General features: G+C 31.7%; 1 protein-coding gene across 1 annotated transcript in view; it reads right to left on the bottom strand.

The window, feature by feature from the left end:
* LOC107440889 (uncharacterized transmembrane protein DDB_G0289901) overlaps nt 1-16,395 on the bottom strand; it is a 113,936-nt gene that overhangs the window by 36,843 nt on the left and 60,698 nt on the right. The window contains exons 24-30 of the mRNA XM_071182269.1: nt 14,919-14,963; nt 12,375-12,431; nt 11,535-11,594; nt 8,763-8,810; nt 5,327-5,395; nt 4,646-4,714; nt 1,543-1,611 (exon numbers count right to left, since the gene is read on the bottom strand). Of these exons, the coding sequence (XP_071038370.1) occupies nt 1,543-1,611; nt 4,646-4,714; nt 5,327-5,395; nt 8,763-8,810; nt 11,535-11,594; nt 12,375-12,431; nt 14,919-14,963 (417 nt within the window). The remainder of the gene's footprint in view (nt 1-1,542; nt 1,612-4,645; nt 4,715-5,326; nt 5,396-8,762; nt 8,811-11,534; nt 11,595-12,374; nt 12,432-14,918; nt 14,964-16,395) is intronic.

The following is a 16,395-nucleotide window of genomic DNA, read 5'->3' on the forward strand; positions in this document are numbered from 1 at the left end:
TTATATTACAAAATATAAAATTTGATCACTATCAGTCAAGTTGAAGAGCTCGCTAGATCGAAGGGAGTACCGAACCTGCAACCTGTCATCGAGCACATCCTGATTTTCTTTCTGCTCTCAGAAATTAGCTGTAACCGACTGCAAGATGCAGATGTCATTTTTGTTATTGCGCACTTTTACCAGCCTATATAAACTCTGTGAAACCACAAAGTATTTACTACTGTTACTACTCAGTGTGTTATTCACTTTTGTATTTTAATTTATTTTAAGTTAGTCACTCAGTTTTGTGACTGTATCTTTTTCCTGAAACTAAATATTTTATTTTTATTCTCTTATGTATTCATATTGTCTTTCGTTCCCGAAAATGTGAGAACGTTATACTAGTTCTTACAAAGTAATTCCTGATTCATCGAGTTTCAATCGAGTAATAATTTGTGCAATGAATCCCATTATTAAGCATCAATAATTTTTAATATTACACCCGTTTCAGCAATTTTAAAAGTTAAAATTTGTTATTCGTCGTAAATTAGTCATAATCTTAATTTATCACACCTAAATTTATATATTGTTTTCAAGTACAGTTATTTATCTTTAAAAATCAAAGTAATCTCTTAGTTTTAAACGAATAACATCTTGTTTTGCGTGAAATCATATCATTAATATATTTTATAAATTATCTTCTTTTTTCCTTTTCAAAAGTATTGGCTTTTAAAAATAAGAAGAAGAAGAAAAAAAAACAAGGATGTATGCGAGGAAACTACGGGGGTTGATGACCAGAACAAGTTGGGGTGATGCCTCCAAGCCGATATTAACCTCTCACAGTACAGTACTTTAAAATGATAGAGTGCAAATTTCTTTACAATATGTGATGCATATTATTATATAGCAACTAATAATCTTTAAATAATATGGTAGCGAAATATTAAGATAAAAAAATTTTAAATTTCAAAGTGGTAACTTTTGATGTCATCTCGGAAGTGACAGAGGACTGCTAAAGGTTAAAAAATTGTAAGAAATGCCCCACCGTTGCTTTCGTTGATTTGAGTGTTCAACTTGACGTAACTCATATTTTGTTTAGTGGAAACTTTAACAATTTGAAATATGATATGTTGGAAAACTGCCATACATCAAGCACAAAGTTATAATTTGATGTAATGAAAAGGCCTTTTTTGTGTGTGAGCTTGACATTGAGTTATTTAGAAAATACAAGTTTTATCAGTCGTTGCAATTTTAAATGCTTTCCTGCAAACTTTTTTGCTGCTTTAAACAATGACTATAGAAAAAAATGGAATGCTAGAGTGGACTTAGGGCTCAAGATAAAAAGTGGAATTTTTATTATAATATAATTCAGCGAACCATTATCACTTTGTTCACACTTTTGTTATCATAAAGTTCCATTTCTACGTAAAATAGTAAAATAAAAATGATAACCAATTGTAGTAAAGTCATTTTTTTAACTTATAACTTAACATAAAATAATTCTTTGATAAAAGTTTGATAGCTTTATAGGCTATCAGTAAATGAAATTAATTTTGCTCTCACCATTTCCTGTGGATCCCCAGTTCCATTTGCGAATAACTGTTTGTCCATTGTTCCCATTGTTGCCACCACCTGCATCAAGAATGAAATTTAACATTTATTCAAAAGCTCCGAAATTTTTAAGACAATTTTCAAGAAATATTGTTGATTATACATTCGTAGGGTTTGAAATGTTTCAATAAAATATCTGGTGTTAAATGTAACAATGTTACAATTTGATCGCAATCAGAGTCAAATAATTCTTGAGTTATCGAGGTTTTAAAAAATCATATGTTTAAAATTTGATTTCACAAGAACTATTCGATTGATGTCATTCGAATGCTGCCTTTTACCATGTACAATTATATTTTTTGAAATGATGTAAAAATTAGCATACCTCGCCATTCGCATTTTTTCGACTATTATTAAATAAAATGATAAAAAATAACAAAATATTATTAATAATTATTTTTTGCTCTTAATTATCATTGAATAAGCGAATCTTATAATTGTGTGCGAAAATGTTTTGATTCGCTCAAACAGTGTTTGCTACATGGCTAAATACGCAAAAAGTAAAATTAACATTAAGGTGTCCAAACCTTCGTCTGCTCTCCTGACAAAACTATTTACCATATTTCTCAAACTGTGGCAACCCTGTCCGTATTCATCAAGGGTCGGTAAAGAGATATGGTTATTCCCAGAAAGTATGCTTTTATGTCTGATTTTGTAATTTTAAATATCGTAAGCATTAATTAATTAAAAGATAAGGTCCTTGAACCATTAAGAATGAGTTAAGAACGCGAAAATCAGATCATTAGATTAAAAATTATTCAGAGCGTCTCAATTTCTTTTTTTTCTTCTACTTTTAACTCACTGTATATGGGAAACTATGCCATAAATCTTCTTTAAAATTGATTTTTCATACATTTTCCTTTGCTCAATTCATGAAAAAACTTTATTTCTAATAATTTGTGTAATGAATCCCATTATTAGGCATCAATAATTTTAATATTACACCCGTTTCGGCACTTTTAAAAGTAAAATTTGTTATTCGTCATAAATTAGTCATAATCTTAATTTATCACTCATGCTATATTCCTAAATTTATATATATTTTTTCAGTACAGTTAATTACTTTTAAAAATCAAAGTAATTTCTCAAATAGGCGAATAACATCCTGTTTTGCATGAAATCATATCATTAATATATCTTAATATTAAAAAGAAGAGGAAAAAGAAAAAAAAAACAAGGATGTATGCGAGGAAACTACGGGGGTTGATGACCAGAACGACCTGGGGCGATGCCTCCGAGCCGATATTAACCTCTTACAGTACAGTAATTTAAAATGATATCTAAATTATATTGAGTGCAAATTTCTTTAAAATATGTAATGCAATATTATTATAAAGCAACTAATAATCTTTGAATAATATGGTAACGATATAAACTCATGTTTGGGAAAATTGCAACACCATGAAGAACTTACGCGAGTGAGCTGAAATTTTCAAGAAATGCAAAGTAGAGCATGATATGTAAATGATTAGAATTTCAGACCCGTAGCGCATGCGTATGCTGAGCAGCTCCCTCTGAACGGCGGATGGATCCGAATAAATAGACGGCTGTAGCCAAGCGAGTATGGTTATTGGTGGTTATCTGCTAGTGGTAAACGTTAGCTTAGTCATTACTAATGCCTATTCGATGAAAGAGAGCGAGATTTCAACAACTTACGGAGTTTAAACGGGGGAGAATCATCGGCCTTCGTGAAGCTGGATTATCTTATCGTGCAGTAGCCGCTCGTGTGCAGTGTAACAGCAGCACAGTGATGCATGTTTGAAAGCAGTGGATGGACGAGTCGGACAATTCGGAAATCCGGGAGTGGACCCCGAAATGTCACGTCAGCTCGCGATGATAGACACTTGTTCGGCGTTGCGCTAACGGACCGTATGGCTCCCTCTAGACAACTGGTATCACGGTGGTCAATAGCTACAGGTGTTTCATTGTGTGCTTCATCAATTTGTAGATGTCTGCTGCAGCGTGGACTGTGCGCAAGGACTCCTTTATACAGGATCCTTCTCATGCTAAACCATTGCCGCCTGCGGCTACAATGGGTCAATCAGCATAGGGACTGGCTTGCTGATTGGCAGCGTGTCGTGTTTTTTGACGAATCTCGCTTCAATTTGCGGTACCATGATGGACGCATTCGTGTCAGACGCTATGCCGGTGAACACCATCTTCCAGAGTGCGTTATCGAACGCCACAGTGAACGAATACCCGGAGTTAGGGTTTGGGGTGCCATATCATATCATGGACGATCTCAATTGCTACGAATTGTGGGTAATCTGAACAGCAACCGGTACATCAGTGAAGTTCTACAGCCCCAAGCTGTTCCCTTCCTTCAAGCCTTGCCAGGTGCTGTATTTCAACAGGACAATGCCCGCCCTCACATTGCTAGGACTGCTCAATCCTTCCTTGCATCACGACAGGTACAACTTCTTCCTTGGCCGGCATATTCCCCGGATATGTCGCCGATTGAACGTGTGTGGGATTTCGTTGGTCGGCGCTTCGCTCGTAATCCTCGTCCTGTTGCTTCTACAGACGAACTTTGGGTACGCATACAAACAGTATGGAATTCTCTTCCTCAGACAGACATTCAAAGTTTGCTTGACTCCATGCCACGTCGTGTAGCAGCACTTATTGCGGAGAGTGGTGGTTACACAAAATACTGATTTCGATCTCTTGTTATTGTTTGTTTGCTTTGAAAGTTTAATAATTTATTTGTACCACTACCACTCAACTGTGTATTTAATTTCATTCAATTATGACGATTCCTTCATGGTGTTGCAATTTTCACAAACAGGAGTTTATTAAGATACAAAAATTTTAAATTTCAGAGTGGTAACTTTTGATGTCATCTCAGAAGTGACAGAGGAGTGCTAAAGGTTAAAAAATTCTTGCTTTCGTTGATTTTAATGCTCAACTTGACGTAACTCATGTTTTGTTTAGTGGAAATCATAACAATTTAAACTGTGATATGCTGAAAAACTGCCATACGTCAAGCACTGAGTTATAAATTGATTTACTGATAGCTTTAAAAGCTAACAGTAAATTAAATTAATTTTGCGCTCACCATTTCCTGTGGATCCCCAGTTCCATTTGCGAATAACTGTTTGTCCATTGTTTCCATTGTTGCCACCATCTGCATCAAGAATGAAACTTAATATTTATTCAAACGCTCAGAAATTCTTAAAACAATTTTCAAGAAATATTGTTGATTATACATTCCTAGGGTTTGAAATGTTTGAATAAAATTTCTGGTGTTAAATGTAACAATGTTACGATTTGATCGCAATCATCAGTCAAATAATTTCTGAGTTATATGTTGAAAAACTGCCATACGTCAAGCACAGAGTTATAATTTGACGTACAGAAAGGGTCTTTTTTGTTTGTGAGCTTGACGTTGAGTTATTTAGAAAATCCAAGTTGTATCAGTCGTTGCAATTTTCAATGCTTCCCTGCGAACTTTTTTGTTGCTTTAAACTATGACTATAGAAAAAAAATGGAATATTAGAATGGACTTGGGGCTCATGAGAAAAAGTGGATTTGTTGTTATGATATAATACAGCCAACCATTATGTCTTTGTTAAAACTTTTGTTACCATGAAGTTTTATTTTCTACGTAAGATAAAAATGATAACCAATTTTAGTAAAGTCATTTTTTTTAACTTATAACTTAACATAAAATAATTTTTTTTATAAAAGTTTGAGAGCTTTAAAGGCTATCAGTAAACGAAATTAATTTTACCCTCACCATTTCCTGTGGATCCCCAGTTCCATTTGCGAATAACTGTTTGTCCATTGTTCCCATTGTTGCCACCATCTGCATCAAGAATGAAATTTAACATTTATTCAAAAGCTCAGAAATGTTTAAAACAATTCTTAAGAAATATCGTTGATTGTACATTCGTAGGGTTTGAAATGTTTGAATAAAATATCTGGGGTTAAATGTAGCCATGCAGTTGAAATAATCTTAAAAATATATTCGAAACCTTAAATTAAGGAACCTAAATAACCCATACCTAAATAAAAGTACTTGATAAATTCCTTACACTCGCAGAGAAATAGGTTCAAAGTTAAACTATAATATCTGCATTTTGGACCATGATGCTGTGCAAATTTGCAGCAAGCTTTAAATTCAACCTTATATTTTTGTTTCAATTTTAACTATGGTATTGAGTAATCATGTTAAAAAATGGCATAATATGGTTCAATTTGGCACCACATTCAAGTTAACACCAAACTTCTAACAGCGCTATGAATTTTTGAAAAGAATATTTTAAATCAATTGAAATATGATTAAACTAGTCAATAAATACATTTTTTCATAAAAAAGAAAAATGTGTAAGTCGCTGGGAGAAAAAAAAACCCTGGTAAAATTTTCATATTTTGTGGTAATAACATTTTTGGTAAAAAAAAAAAACATAATTCTTGTAATAAAACTAAAATACACAGTATTCAAACTATTAATTTGGTAATTTTCCGTTTATGTAGTAACGGTTTACCGGAAATTCTTATATTAAAAATTATAGATTTTATGACCACATATTTAGTAAAAAATGCTAAACCTAAAAGAAAATTTAACCGAATAAATAGTTTATCTGTCATGATTGAGATATCATAATAAAATAACCAAATTCTTCGACAGTCATATCACATATTATAAAACCATATTTTAATGTTAATTTTGTCAAAATCATTACCAAAATGCTTCCGTAAATATTACCGACATTTTGGTTTTTCCATAGAGTTCGAAACACGATAAATGTTACCATATTCTAGTATATTTGACCATACTTTTTTTCGCTGTGTATTATAAATTTATGTTCCATAAATGACTTTAACATAATTTTGAAACCAAAATATTATTATTTTTAATACCATTATATTATAATCTCATGTCATGTTTTCTTCCACTAAACTTTTGCATCATTAAATAATAAAGATTCATTTCATTTAAAAGCTAATTGTGTTCCAGCTTTAAATTTATGTTCCATAAATGTTACTTTAGCATAATTTTGAAACCAAAATATTATTATTTTTAATACCATTATATTATAATCTCACCTCATGTTTTCTTCCACTAAACTTTTACATCATTAAATAATAAAGGTTCATTTCATTTAAAAGCTAATTATGTTCCAGCTTTAAATTTATGTTCCATAAAGGTTACTTCAACATAATTTTGAATCCAAAATATTATTATTTTTAATACGATTATATTATAATCTCATGTAATGCTTTCTTTCACTAAACTTTTACATCATTAAATAATAAAGGTTCATTTCATTTAAAAGCTAATTATGTTCCAGCTTTAAATTTATATTCCATAAATGTTACTTTAACATAATTTTGAAACCAAAATATTATTATTTTTAATACCATTATATTATAATCTCATGTCATGTTTTCTTCCACTAAACTTTTACATCATTAAATAATAAAGGTTCATTTCATTTAAAAGCTCGCTAAATTTCATATTTTTATGGCTGAGTTACAATATCATTGAAAAAAGCAAAGTATTAAACTAAATTGCCTAAAACAATTTTACTTGAAAATACCACTTTGAAAATATTATAAATAATTTAACTATGTAAACTGAAAGCTGATAGGGCTATAAAAATTATGATAGGTGTTAGATAATGAAAAAGCATTAGTTGAATGAAACGCCTCAGATTATGATTTTGAAGTTTCAATTGGCAACTTGAAACTCGATAAGAAGTGAAGTGATTGCGTCTAACCATGTGATTTAAATCAGATTTAATTGGATACCTGTAAGTGACGTCATGCGTGTGTGTCGAAAATTATTATCGACAAATGCTTATGATTTAGCTACTATGACGTCACTTGCAGATCTACAATGGTGAACATTCATTGATTGACGTATGGTTGGAGATATTGTTAAAAGTTGAATTTAGTTAATTCTGTTAATTGGGTATAATATGAAAAAAGCACAACTACTTCCACTTACTAGGAATAACATTTACCTTTTAGTTTAATTAATAAGCTGAGTTTTAAATATGCTTACTAAATTCATAAACTTTGGTAAAACAACAATATAAATTATTTCCAAAGGAACTAGACTAATACAATTCCAACCTGGCGAGTAGCGATTTATAACAAGACACTTCGTTTGATGCTTTTACTTGTTTCTAGAAATCAGGTTCGCAGAAAATGCTGTTTACTAGTTAAATTTAGTAGGAATAACACGATCTGTGACGTAGGCTATAGTATACCCAATTGTAAAAAGCACAATGTGCAGTAGTTCACAAAGAAAGATCATATTCCAGCTGAACTTAGGCAGCTAGCTTTCGAAATTTTAGGCGAGATTCCTAGTGACGCCGTAAAAATTTACACAGACGGTAGTGGACTGGGAGACCTAGCTGGTAGCGGCGTCTTCATTGAAAAATCTGTGCAAAATTACTCCATCTGTCTCCGTAATCTTGATTTCACTTCAGTCTTTCGAAGTGAATTAATCGCAATTGAACAGGGCATCGATGCTATAATCAACGAGAACGACTTTGGAGATCTTTGGATCCTGTCGGACAGTCGCAGCTCCCTTCATCACCTACACAACTGGACCAAAGTTGGAGACAAAACAAGCATCTCCATCCTTCTTAAGCTTCAACTTATTTCAAAGTACGACGACATCCATCTTCAGTGGATACCATCCCACGTTGACATCTTTGGCAATGGGCAAGCGGATCGATTGGCCAAGGAGGTTTGTAGTCATTCAACACCTTACCTACTCAGAGAATCAGTTCAAAATCAAAAGCCATCTATCAAAAAAGTGGAGGATCCCCCCCCCCTACCTCATCATTGGTATGCGGCCAAAGTACCGGGCTCTTCACTTGTTCATATAAGTGATAGAGCGTCTCAAACAGCAATTTCTAGATTGGCAAGTGGACACACAAATAGTCTCCCGTACTTTAAAGGAAGAAAGACTTATGCAGTCAGCTCCAAATGTGAAGCCCAGCAGGCCTCAGCCGAACATATCCTTGACTGCTTGGGCCTTTCCAAGGAGGACTTATATGCTACTCCACTTCTTGTCATCGACTTTTTGAGGGTCAACAACCTATTGGATCTTGTCTGACGAAGTCAGACAATTAGAGGATAAGGAACAACAACAACAACAACAACAACAAGCACAATGTTCATTTTGTTTAGGAAACAAAATAATAAGGACTTACTATTTCCACCCCAGTTCCAACTCCATTTGGAACCTCCTCCTCCTCCTTCTTCGTTCGTTCAAGATGATTGAAAAAGATATTATATTAAAATATCATGAAATATTCTTTTTTTAAAAAAAGATAGTAAAACTTAATATGACTCTAATATTAAAATTATGACTCAAATATTAAACATGGCTGTCTAATTTTATATCACACACAGTATGGTAAATATGTGCGTCAAATTATCATTTTTAAAACTTAGTTACATTTTAAGAAATCACTGATACATTTTATATAGTTTAATATAATAATTTATGCTTTATGTAATAAAGATAATTTGATTTTATATTGTATTAATTTTTTTTTATCTATTTTTCTTACTTTATTGACATAAACGCTTTCGTTGAGATTTAATTTTTATAGATATACGTATGTTAGATGTTTGAAGTAAGGTAAGTCAATTAAAACAATAAAATTTTCGTTTGTTTTGAATTTATCTTGCTTGTAAGATCATTATATTTTTTTTAATTTATGCAATTGTTATCGTCTGCTTTTTCCTTTTAACAATTATGCAATAAAGAAAAAAATTTTGTGATGAAATTTCCGTCAGCCTTAAATTTTTTTTGGTATAACGTCATTTTTGTTAATAAGTATATTTTTTTGTTAATAAGTATATTTTGTTTATAAGTATATTTTTTTAATAACAGTCGTCACTTGTTGGAGAAAACGAATTTCGACAAAATTAAAAAATATTCTCGACATTCCACTTTTCTATAAGATCAAAAAAGAAAAAAAAACTTGCAGATTTTTACTGCAATTACTTTATTGTAGGCACCATAGAGATGTATCTATGTCGCCTTGATAAAGAGATAAATAGAACAGAGAGATAAAATATACTTATGCCCAAAGCGGCATTCGAACCCGTGATCTTCTTGGAATGAAGCCAACGTCTTGACCACCATACAAACGGTTGGATTGTTCCGTCATTTTATTTTCGATCGTATAGTCTTCATTCTAATTTCCCCATTCTAGTTAACAATCTCCCACAATTCACTTACATGACGTTTCAAGTTGAAGGAACATATTCGTCAAATATATGAGAGCGTTTCGTCACGAAATGCTTCTCAACGTGACTAAATGATTCTCAACGTGACGAAATAATTCTTAAAATTAACGATATACAGCTCAAAAATTGCGAAAAATTTTATTAAAGAGGGTGTTGTTGAAATGCATTTAAAGTTATACACGTTGCTATTCTTAGTTTAGAGATATAAAAACTGTGCGAAAAATTTGACAAATTAAAAAAAATTAAAAAATTTGAGAAGGTGTAATACGATTCCTAAGAAAGCTTTGCCATACTGACGAAGAAAATATTCCTCGCAAATTCTCTTTCTCCCTCATTACTAATTTAGAATTTAAAGAGCAGAAAAAGCGAGCTCAGACAAATCTAGAGTAAGCCATATAGTTTCAAATACTGTAGCGAAGTATAAAAACTGTGTGAAAAATTTGACAAATTAAAAAAAATTAAAATATTTTTAGAAGGTGTAATACGATTCCTAAGAAAGCTTTGCCATACTGCTGAAGAAAATATTCCTCGCAAATTCTCTTTCTCCCTCATTACTAATTTGAAATTTAAAGAGCAGAAAAAGTGAGCTCAGACAAGTCTAGAGTAAGCCATATAGTTTCAAATACTGTAAAGAAAAATTTAAAATATGCAAATGAAAATGAATTATAATATGATAACTTAGGATTACGCAACGAAGAAGTTCTCTTCTGATAATTTGTTAGCATTTAAATATCTTGAATTTTTTTTTAGCAATTGAAACTTCAGCAGTGGAACCAAATTCTAAGTTTGCCTAAACATACTTTTTCTTTCTTTTAAAATTTAAATTAATAATAAAGGAGAAAGAGAATTTGCGACGAAAATTTTCTTCCATGGTACGGCGTCCTCTTAAAGCATTCAGACTACACTGCTGGAAATTTCTCCGAAAAAATGGTTAAGTAACAATTTATTGAATGGTTATTTTACCATATTTAATCAAAACAGTCAAATAACCATAAATAAAATGGTAATCAAACTGTTAAGTTTGAGAGAAACTGTTTATTAACTGCTTTCACCTAATACGGTTAAAAGAACAGGAATTTTATCACCGCACCAATTGAAACCACCGACTGAAGCTACTTAGTTCTTTGCAACTGCGTGCATATCATAGCCGAAGCGGGCCTATCTGTCAATCTCATGACCGGCAGAACGGGAGTTCGAGTCCTAGTGTTGACACCACAATATTTCCTCCATTTCATTCAACAAATGAAGAATTTCCAGTGTCCGGCACTGTCCAATGCCCATTATCTTATGAAAAGCCGACCTCCTGTATCTAGTTAAATGATAAATTTTTTCTACGTTTTTGAAAAATGGTAGTAGTAAATGGTTGAAAAACTGTATACTTTTGTCTTCATGGTCTTATAACCGTACTTTTTGCAAATGGTTTCAAAACCATAAAGGAAAAAAATGTTCTTTACCGTAAACTTTACGGTTAATTGGATGGACAGACAGCTGCCGGTTATTTTACCATAATTTTGGAATGAAAATTTCAACAGTGTAGTTTTTATACTTTTAAACAGACTCTGTTCGTCAATGAATCTTCAATATTTGAGACCTTTTAAATCACCCTACTTAGAGATTTATTTTCCATTAACTGATAAATTTCTTTAATTAATTTATGACAGGATTCTGAATGTATATATATTAAGGGTCATTCAAATTGTTTATGTAAACCACTAGATGCTTACCTGGAGCAGGTGTTTCAACGGGTGATAGAGTGATAACTTCGTCGCCACCACCACCTTTATCTAAAATTAACAAAATATACCAGATAAAGATATTTAAAAAGTATTCCCATTGATAGTCCTACTTCTAACGTAACCCATTGATAGCCCCACTGAAACTTCTGCACTGACAAAAAACATGAAAAGACATCTACCAAACAAAACAGTTAATACTGCCATTCGCTTATAACTTAAATCAAAAATAAAATGTTAGCTTTTGTTCTGAATTCAATTCCAGCTTATCTTAATACCACAAAAATATAGCAAAACTAATGACTTGAAATATTGGTGGCTTAGAAATAGCAGAATTAAAATCATAAAAAATTGGGTTCATAAACTAAGGATGCTCAATAGTTAGTCACATTAAATTTAATATTTAAATTACCGAAATTAGCTGCAAAATTAATAGTGAATTAAACAATTAGCCAAACTCCTTTCAAATTAAATAAACTTAGCCTATAAGCTATAACAATATTGAATAGACACGAAATGAAATATGAAAATAAAATATAGAAATAGTATCGAATATTTTATTTGCCTAAAACCAAATTATGTGGCGATTAAAAGTAAATGATAGCGTTGTAAAAGAATTTATTATTTAAAATATTGAAATAATCTAAGAAAAGCATATTATTATATATTAATATATTGTTTATTACCAAAACCGTATTTCTAAATTAATTAAATTATTTAATTTAATCTCACAGAACTTTAACTTTTTATTACCTATTTTTGCGATTGCATTTTTATTATTTTACTTCTTTTTAAAATCTATAGCGCAATAAAAGTGAATAATATTTTTACCTCCACCTCCTCCGCCTCCAAGCCAGCTCCATCTCCCACCTGTCCACCTTCCTCCCCCTTAATAAAAAGAAATTGTCATAAGTTATGTATCAAATATTTTTTAATTATTTATAACGCAAACTTTAGCTTTCATTAATCTGACTCTAACATTTAATTAAATTGTGAAATATAATAATTTAATACTTATTAAGAAGCAACAAGGAAGGTTCAACTGACTGTCACCTAGCTTATATTGTTTTGCAAGCAGTTTCAACTAAAAAAATAACATCCTAAGATAATTAAGGATTATTAATTACAATTAACAGGAACGCGCTACTTTTGTTCTTCTAACCGTGAGTTAAACTTTTTTTTCTTGTTTAGTTTTGTTTCCGAATTTTACAGGTGTTTTTTGCCAAACTTGCTACAGTCCTGATTTGAATCTGTAATCAAAATGGATCAACAAAAGTAATTCAAGTTATATTTGTTGATAAAATTGTTTTCAAAAAGGAAATTATTATTAAAGAAAAATGAAATCTGTGTGTGTTTTCAAAATTTAAAGTAATTGAATTGGAATTTGTATTATTAGTTCATTGGAATTTGTGGTATCAGCCATTGGGAGTAATTGGAATCTGTATTATATTTAAATGATTCGGGAAAATTTATATTTGAGAGCCTACTATCTAAAAAGTTTAAGTTGAATTTCAGATAAATAAAAAAGATCATGTTTTTTTTTCAATGACGTTCCAATCAATGAAATTAGCTTTCGTAATTTTCAAATGCTATTTTCTCAAAAAGAGGATTTTCATAGTCAATGACATAACTTCTTATATGTTTAGCAGATTAGACTAAAATGTTAACAGCAGGTGAATGATTAAAGTGATTTCGCGCAATTATAAATTCGCTTACTCAAAGATGCAAAAATAGCGGTTATTAACTATTTATTATTTCTTCATAGTTTCTTTTTATAAGAATCTGCCGTATTGTTCCTAAGAAATCAAATTTTTAAAGAAAGTCATATTTTTAAAATTTGATTTCTTAGAGACTGCTCTACCGATTTCGTTCAAGTTTTGTATTTTGCCGTGTAAAATTACATTCTTTAAAATGATGTAAGAAATTTTTATACCTTACTATTCAAAATTTTTTCGACAATTACTAAATTTCATTATAAAAAATAGTAAATATTTACTTATTACTTTTTATTGTTTTATTTAATAATAGTCGAACAAATTTCGAATTGTATGGTATAAATTTTTATAATCATTTTAAACTATTTAATTTTACATGGCTAAATACAAATTTTGAATTAAATCAATCGAATAGTTCCTGAGAAATTGAATTTCAAAATAGTCAGATACTTAAAATTCGATTCCTCAGGAAATACTCGACCGATTTTTCTCTCATTTTGTAATTTGATTTGTAAAATTATATAATTTGAAATGATGCTAAAAATTGTGTACCTTACTATTCAAAACATTTTCTTTCATTATTTAATAAAGTAAAAAAAAATAATAGATATTTTCTAAAAAGTATTCCTTGCCTGGAACTATCTTTGGATGAACTAATTTTATAACTGCGTGCGAAAATGTTTCAATTCACTAAAAAAGTTCTCAAAGTACGCAAAAAGTGAAATTTAGAACGCTCTCCTGACCAAACTATTGGGGCCATATTTCCTACATTACGACTACCTCCAATATTTTGGGGATCAGAAATCAAAGTCCGACGAAAAAGTAGTATATTTATTCAAAGAAAGCACGTTTTATGTCTGATTACGTATCTTAAAATATCGTCTGAAGTTAATTATTTAGCATATTCCAGTTCACCTCCTCGGGCCATTAAGATTGAATCCTCGAAAACGAAGATCTGAAATATAGATCAAAAATTATTCAGTGTCTATTTTTTTTACTTTTTTGCACACTGCACATTCCAATCCAGGAAGAAGACTTTACAAGATAGAAAACTTTATGCAGTGGCAGCCACAATGATATATCAATTTGTTACAGTTTGGAGAATACAGTTCCAATATCTTCGAAGATCAGTACTTTTAATTTCACTTTTTGCTTATTTCTCTATATCTTAAAAACTTTTGAATGAACGAGCTTTATGCCATGATGTGTCATTTTTGAAAATATTGTATAATACTTCCTAACTCTACCTGGGGTGGAGAAAACACCTATGGTGGTTAGAGCATCAAACTACGTACCCGGAGGAGCATGGTTGGAATCTTGTCTCTAGCCAGCAGAAATCTCTCACACATTTTTGAGACTATGCATTTCGCACAACAATGAGTATATGCTGACTCAATTTTGAATACCTACATGTAATTCTCAAATATGACTATCATTTGTTCCAGACTTATTTTGATGTATTATGCTCAATCAAAAAAGACTTTTTCCGCAGAGCACTGAAGTAAAAATATTAATAACTTACAGGGGATAAAAGAAAAAGAAAGCTATTTTATATTGAAATGCTCAAACATTTTCTTGAGAATAATATGCAGTTCAAAACTGAGTTAAAAAGTTTGAATGCTTTAAGTGATTTAGTAAAGTTAAAATATTGTTAATTTACCGGTATTTTCAATGGGTGACTGAGTGACTTGACCACCACCGTTATCTGAAAGACAATTAAAAGTGTTACTTAAATTGATATCGTGATACAAGTTCTTAACAGTTTTTCATACTTAAATTCAGTTATATTTATCATATTTTGAATTATTAATGAATACTTTATAATTTTAAAATGCAATCTTTGAAAATTTTTCTCAAGTTATTAATACAGCCAAAATAAATAGGATTAGATCAAGGACATTTTATGATATACGTGAAGTTGGTGTAGCATCAATTCATCGCGCACAATTCTTCGTGAACAAAAATCGTCGTGTATAGTTCGTAAGGAGAATTCGTCACAGGGACGATTCATCGCAGTCACAATTTGTCACGGTGACGATTTGTCGTTGACACAATTAGTCGGGAGTACAATTCCTCGTGAGCCTATTTCGCAGTGGGCGCAACTATTCAGGAGGACAATTCATCGTTGTGATGACTCGCTGTTGCTACAATTGCCTGCTGCTTCGATGAAATACATTTGTTTGAAGACTATGCATTCATTGTTATATACAGGGTGATTCTAAAAAGATGGGCAAAATTTTAGGAAGTGATACTACACACCCAAGCAAACAATTTTCATCAAAGAATGCATGGTCAAAAACAAAACGCAAAGGTGCTGGCTCATTTCGAAAGTTGTTTAATGCAAACGTGAAAGCTCCATTCCTGTTGCGAGTTACTGCGCTGCGTCACTTGTCGCCAAACTTTCGGCCGCTGCAGGGAAAGTTCGTGATATGTGTGTTTCAGAATGTTCGCCTATCTTTTCTTCGCCGTTGTACTGCGTGCATAGCCGCTGGTGATGTTTGAGTGAGCTATAGGTCAGGTTTACCGGGAAATTTGCTTTTCTTATGTTATCAAATAGAGGGCAGTGAATCAGTATATGTTCCAGGTCATCTGTAACTTTGCAGTTATTGCATAGGGGAGATTTATTGTGAAACTTGGATTGGTATGTACCCTGGGTTCCGTGGTTTGTGATAAATTGGTTCAAGTAGAAATTTCCATAAATTTTACGGTAATTTACCCTCGGGATTAGATGGTGGGTATGCCTGCCCTGGTTTTGATCATCATCCCACATATTTTGCCAAAGATTTATATTTCGTTTGAACATCGATAACTTTACTGAACTTTTTGGCTTCTGGTCAAAGAGATCAATTTCGGGTCTTTGGCAGGCCAATTTCGCCTGACTGTCAGCCTCCTCGTTGCCGTGGTGTCCGACGTGAGCCTTAATCCAATGGATTATCATGTTTGATTTATATTGATCTTTTATCAGTTTAATTAAGCAATCGTTTTCCTCGGGGTTTGCCAGTGATTGTAATCCCGAAAGGGAATCGGAAAAAATATGAACATCTCTATTTAATTTGTTCTTAATTATCCAGTACATTGCCTGAAGAATCGCCCATAATTCTGCTTGAAAAACGGATGAGTAGTTATTAAGTCTATAT

The sequence above is a fragment of the Parasteatoda tepidariorum genome, chromosome 6, assembly GCF_043381705.1.
Source record: "Parasteatoda tepidariorum isolate YZ-2023 chromosome 6, CAS_Ptep_4.0, whole genome shotgun sequence".
In the NCBI taxonomy this organism is placed as follows: domain Eukaryota; kingdom Metazoa; phylum Arthropoda; class Arachnida; order Araneae; family Theridiidae; genus Parasteatoda; species Parasteatoda tepidariorum.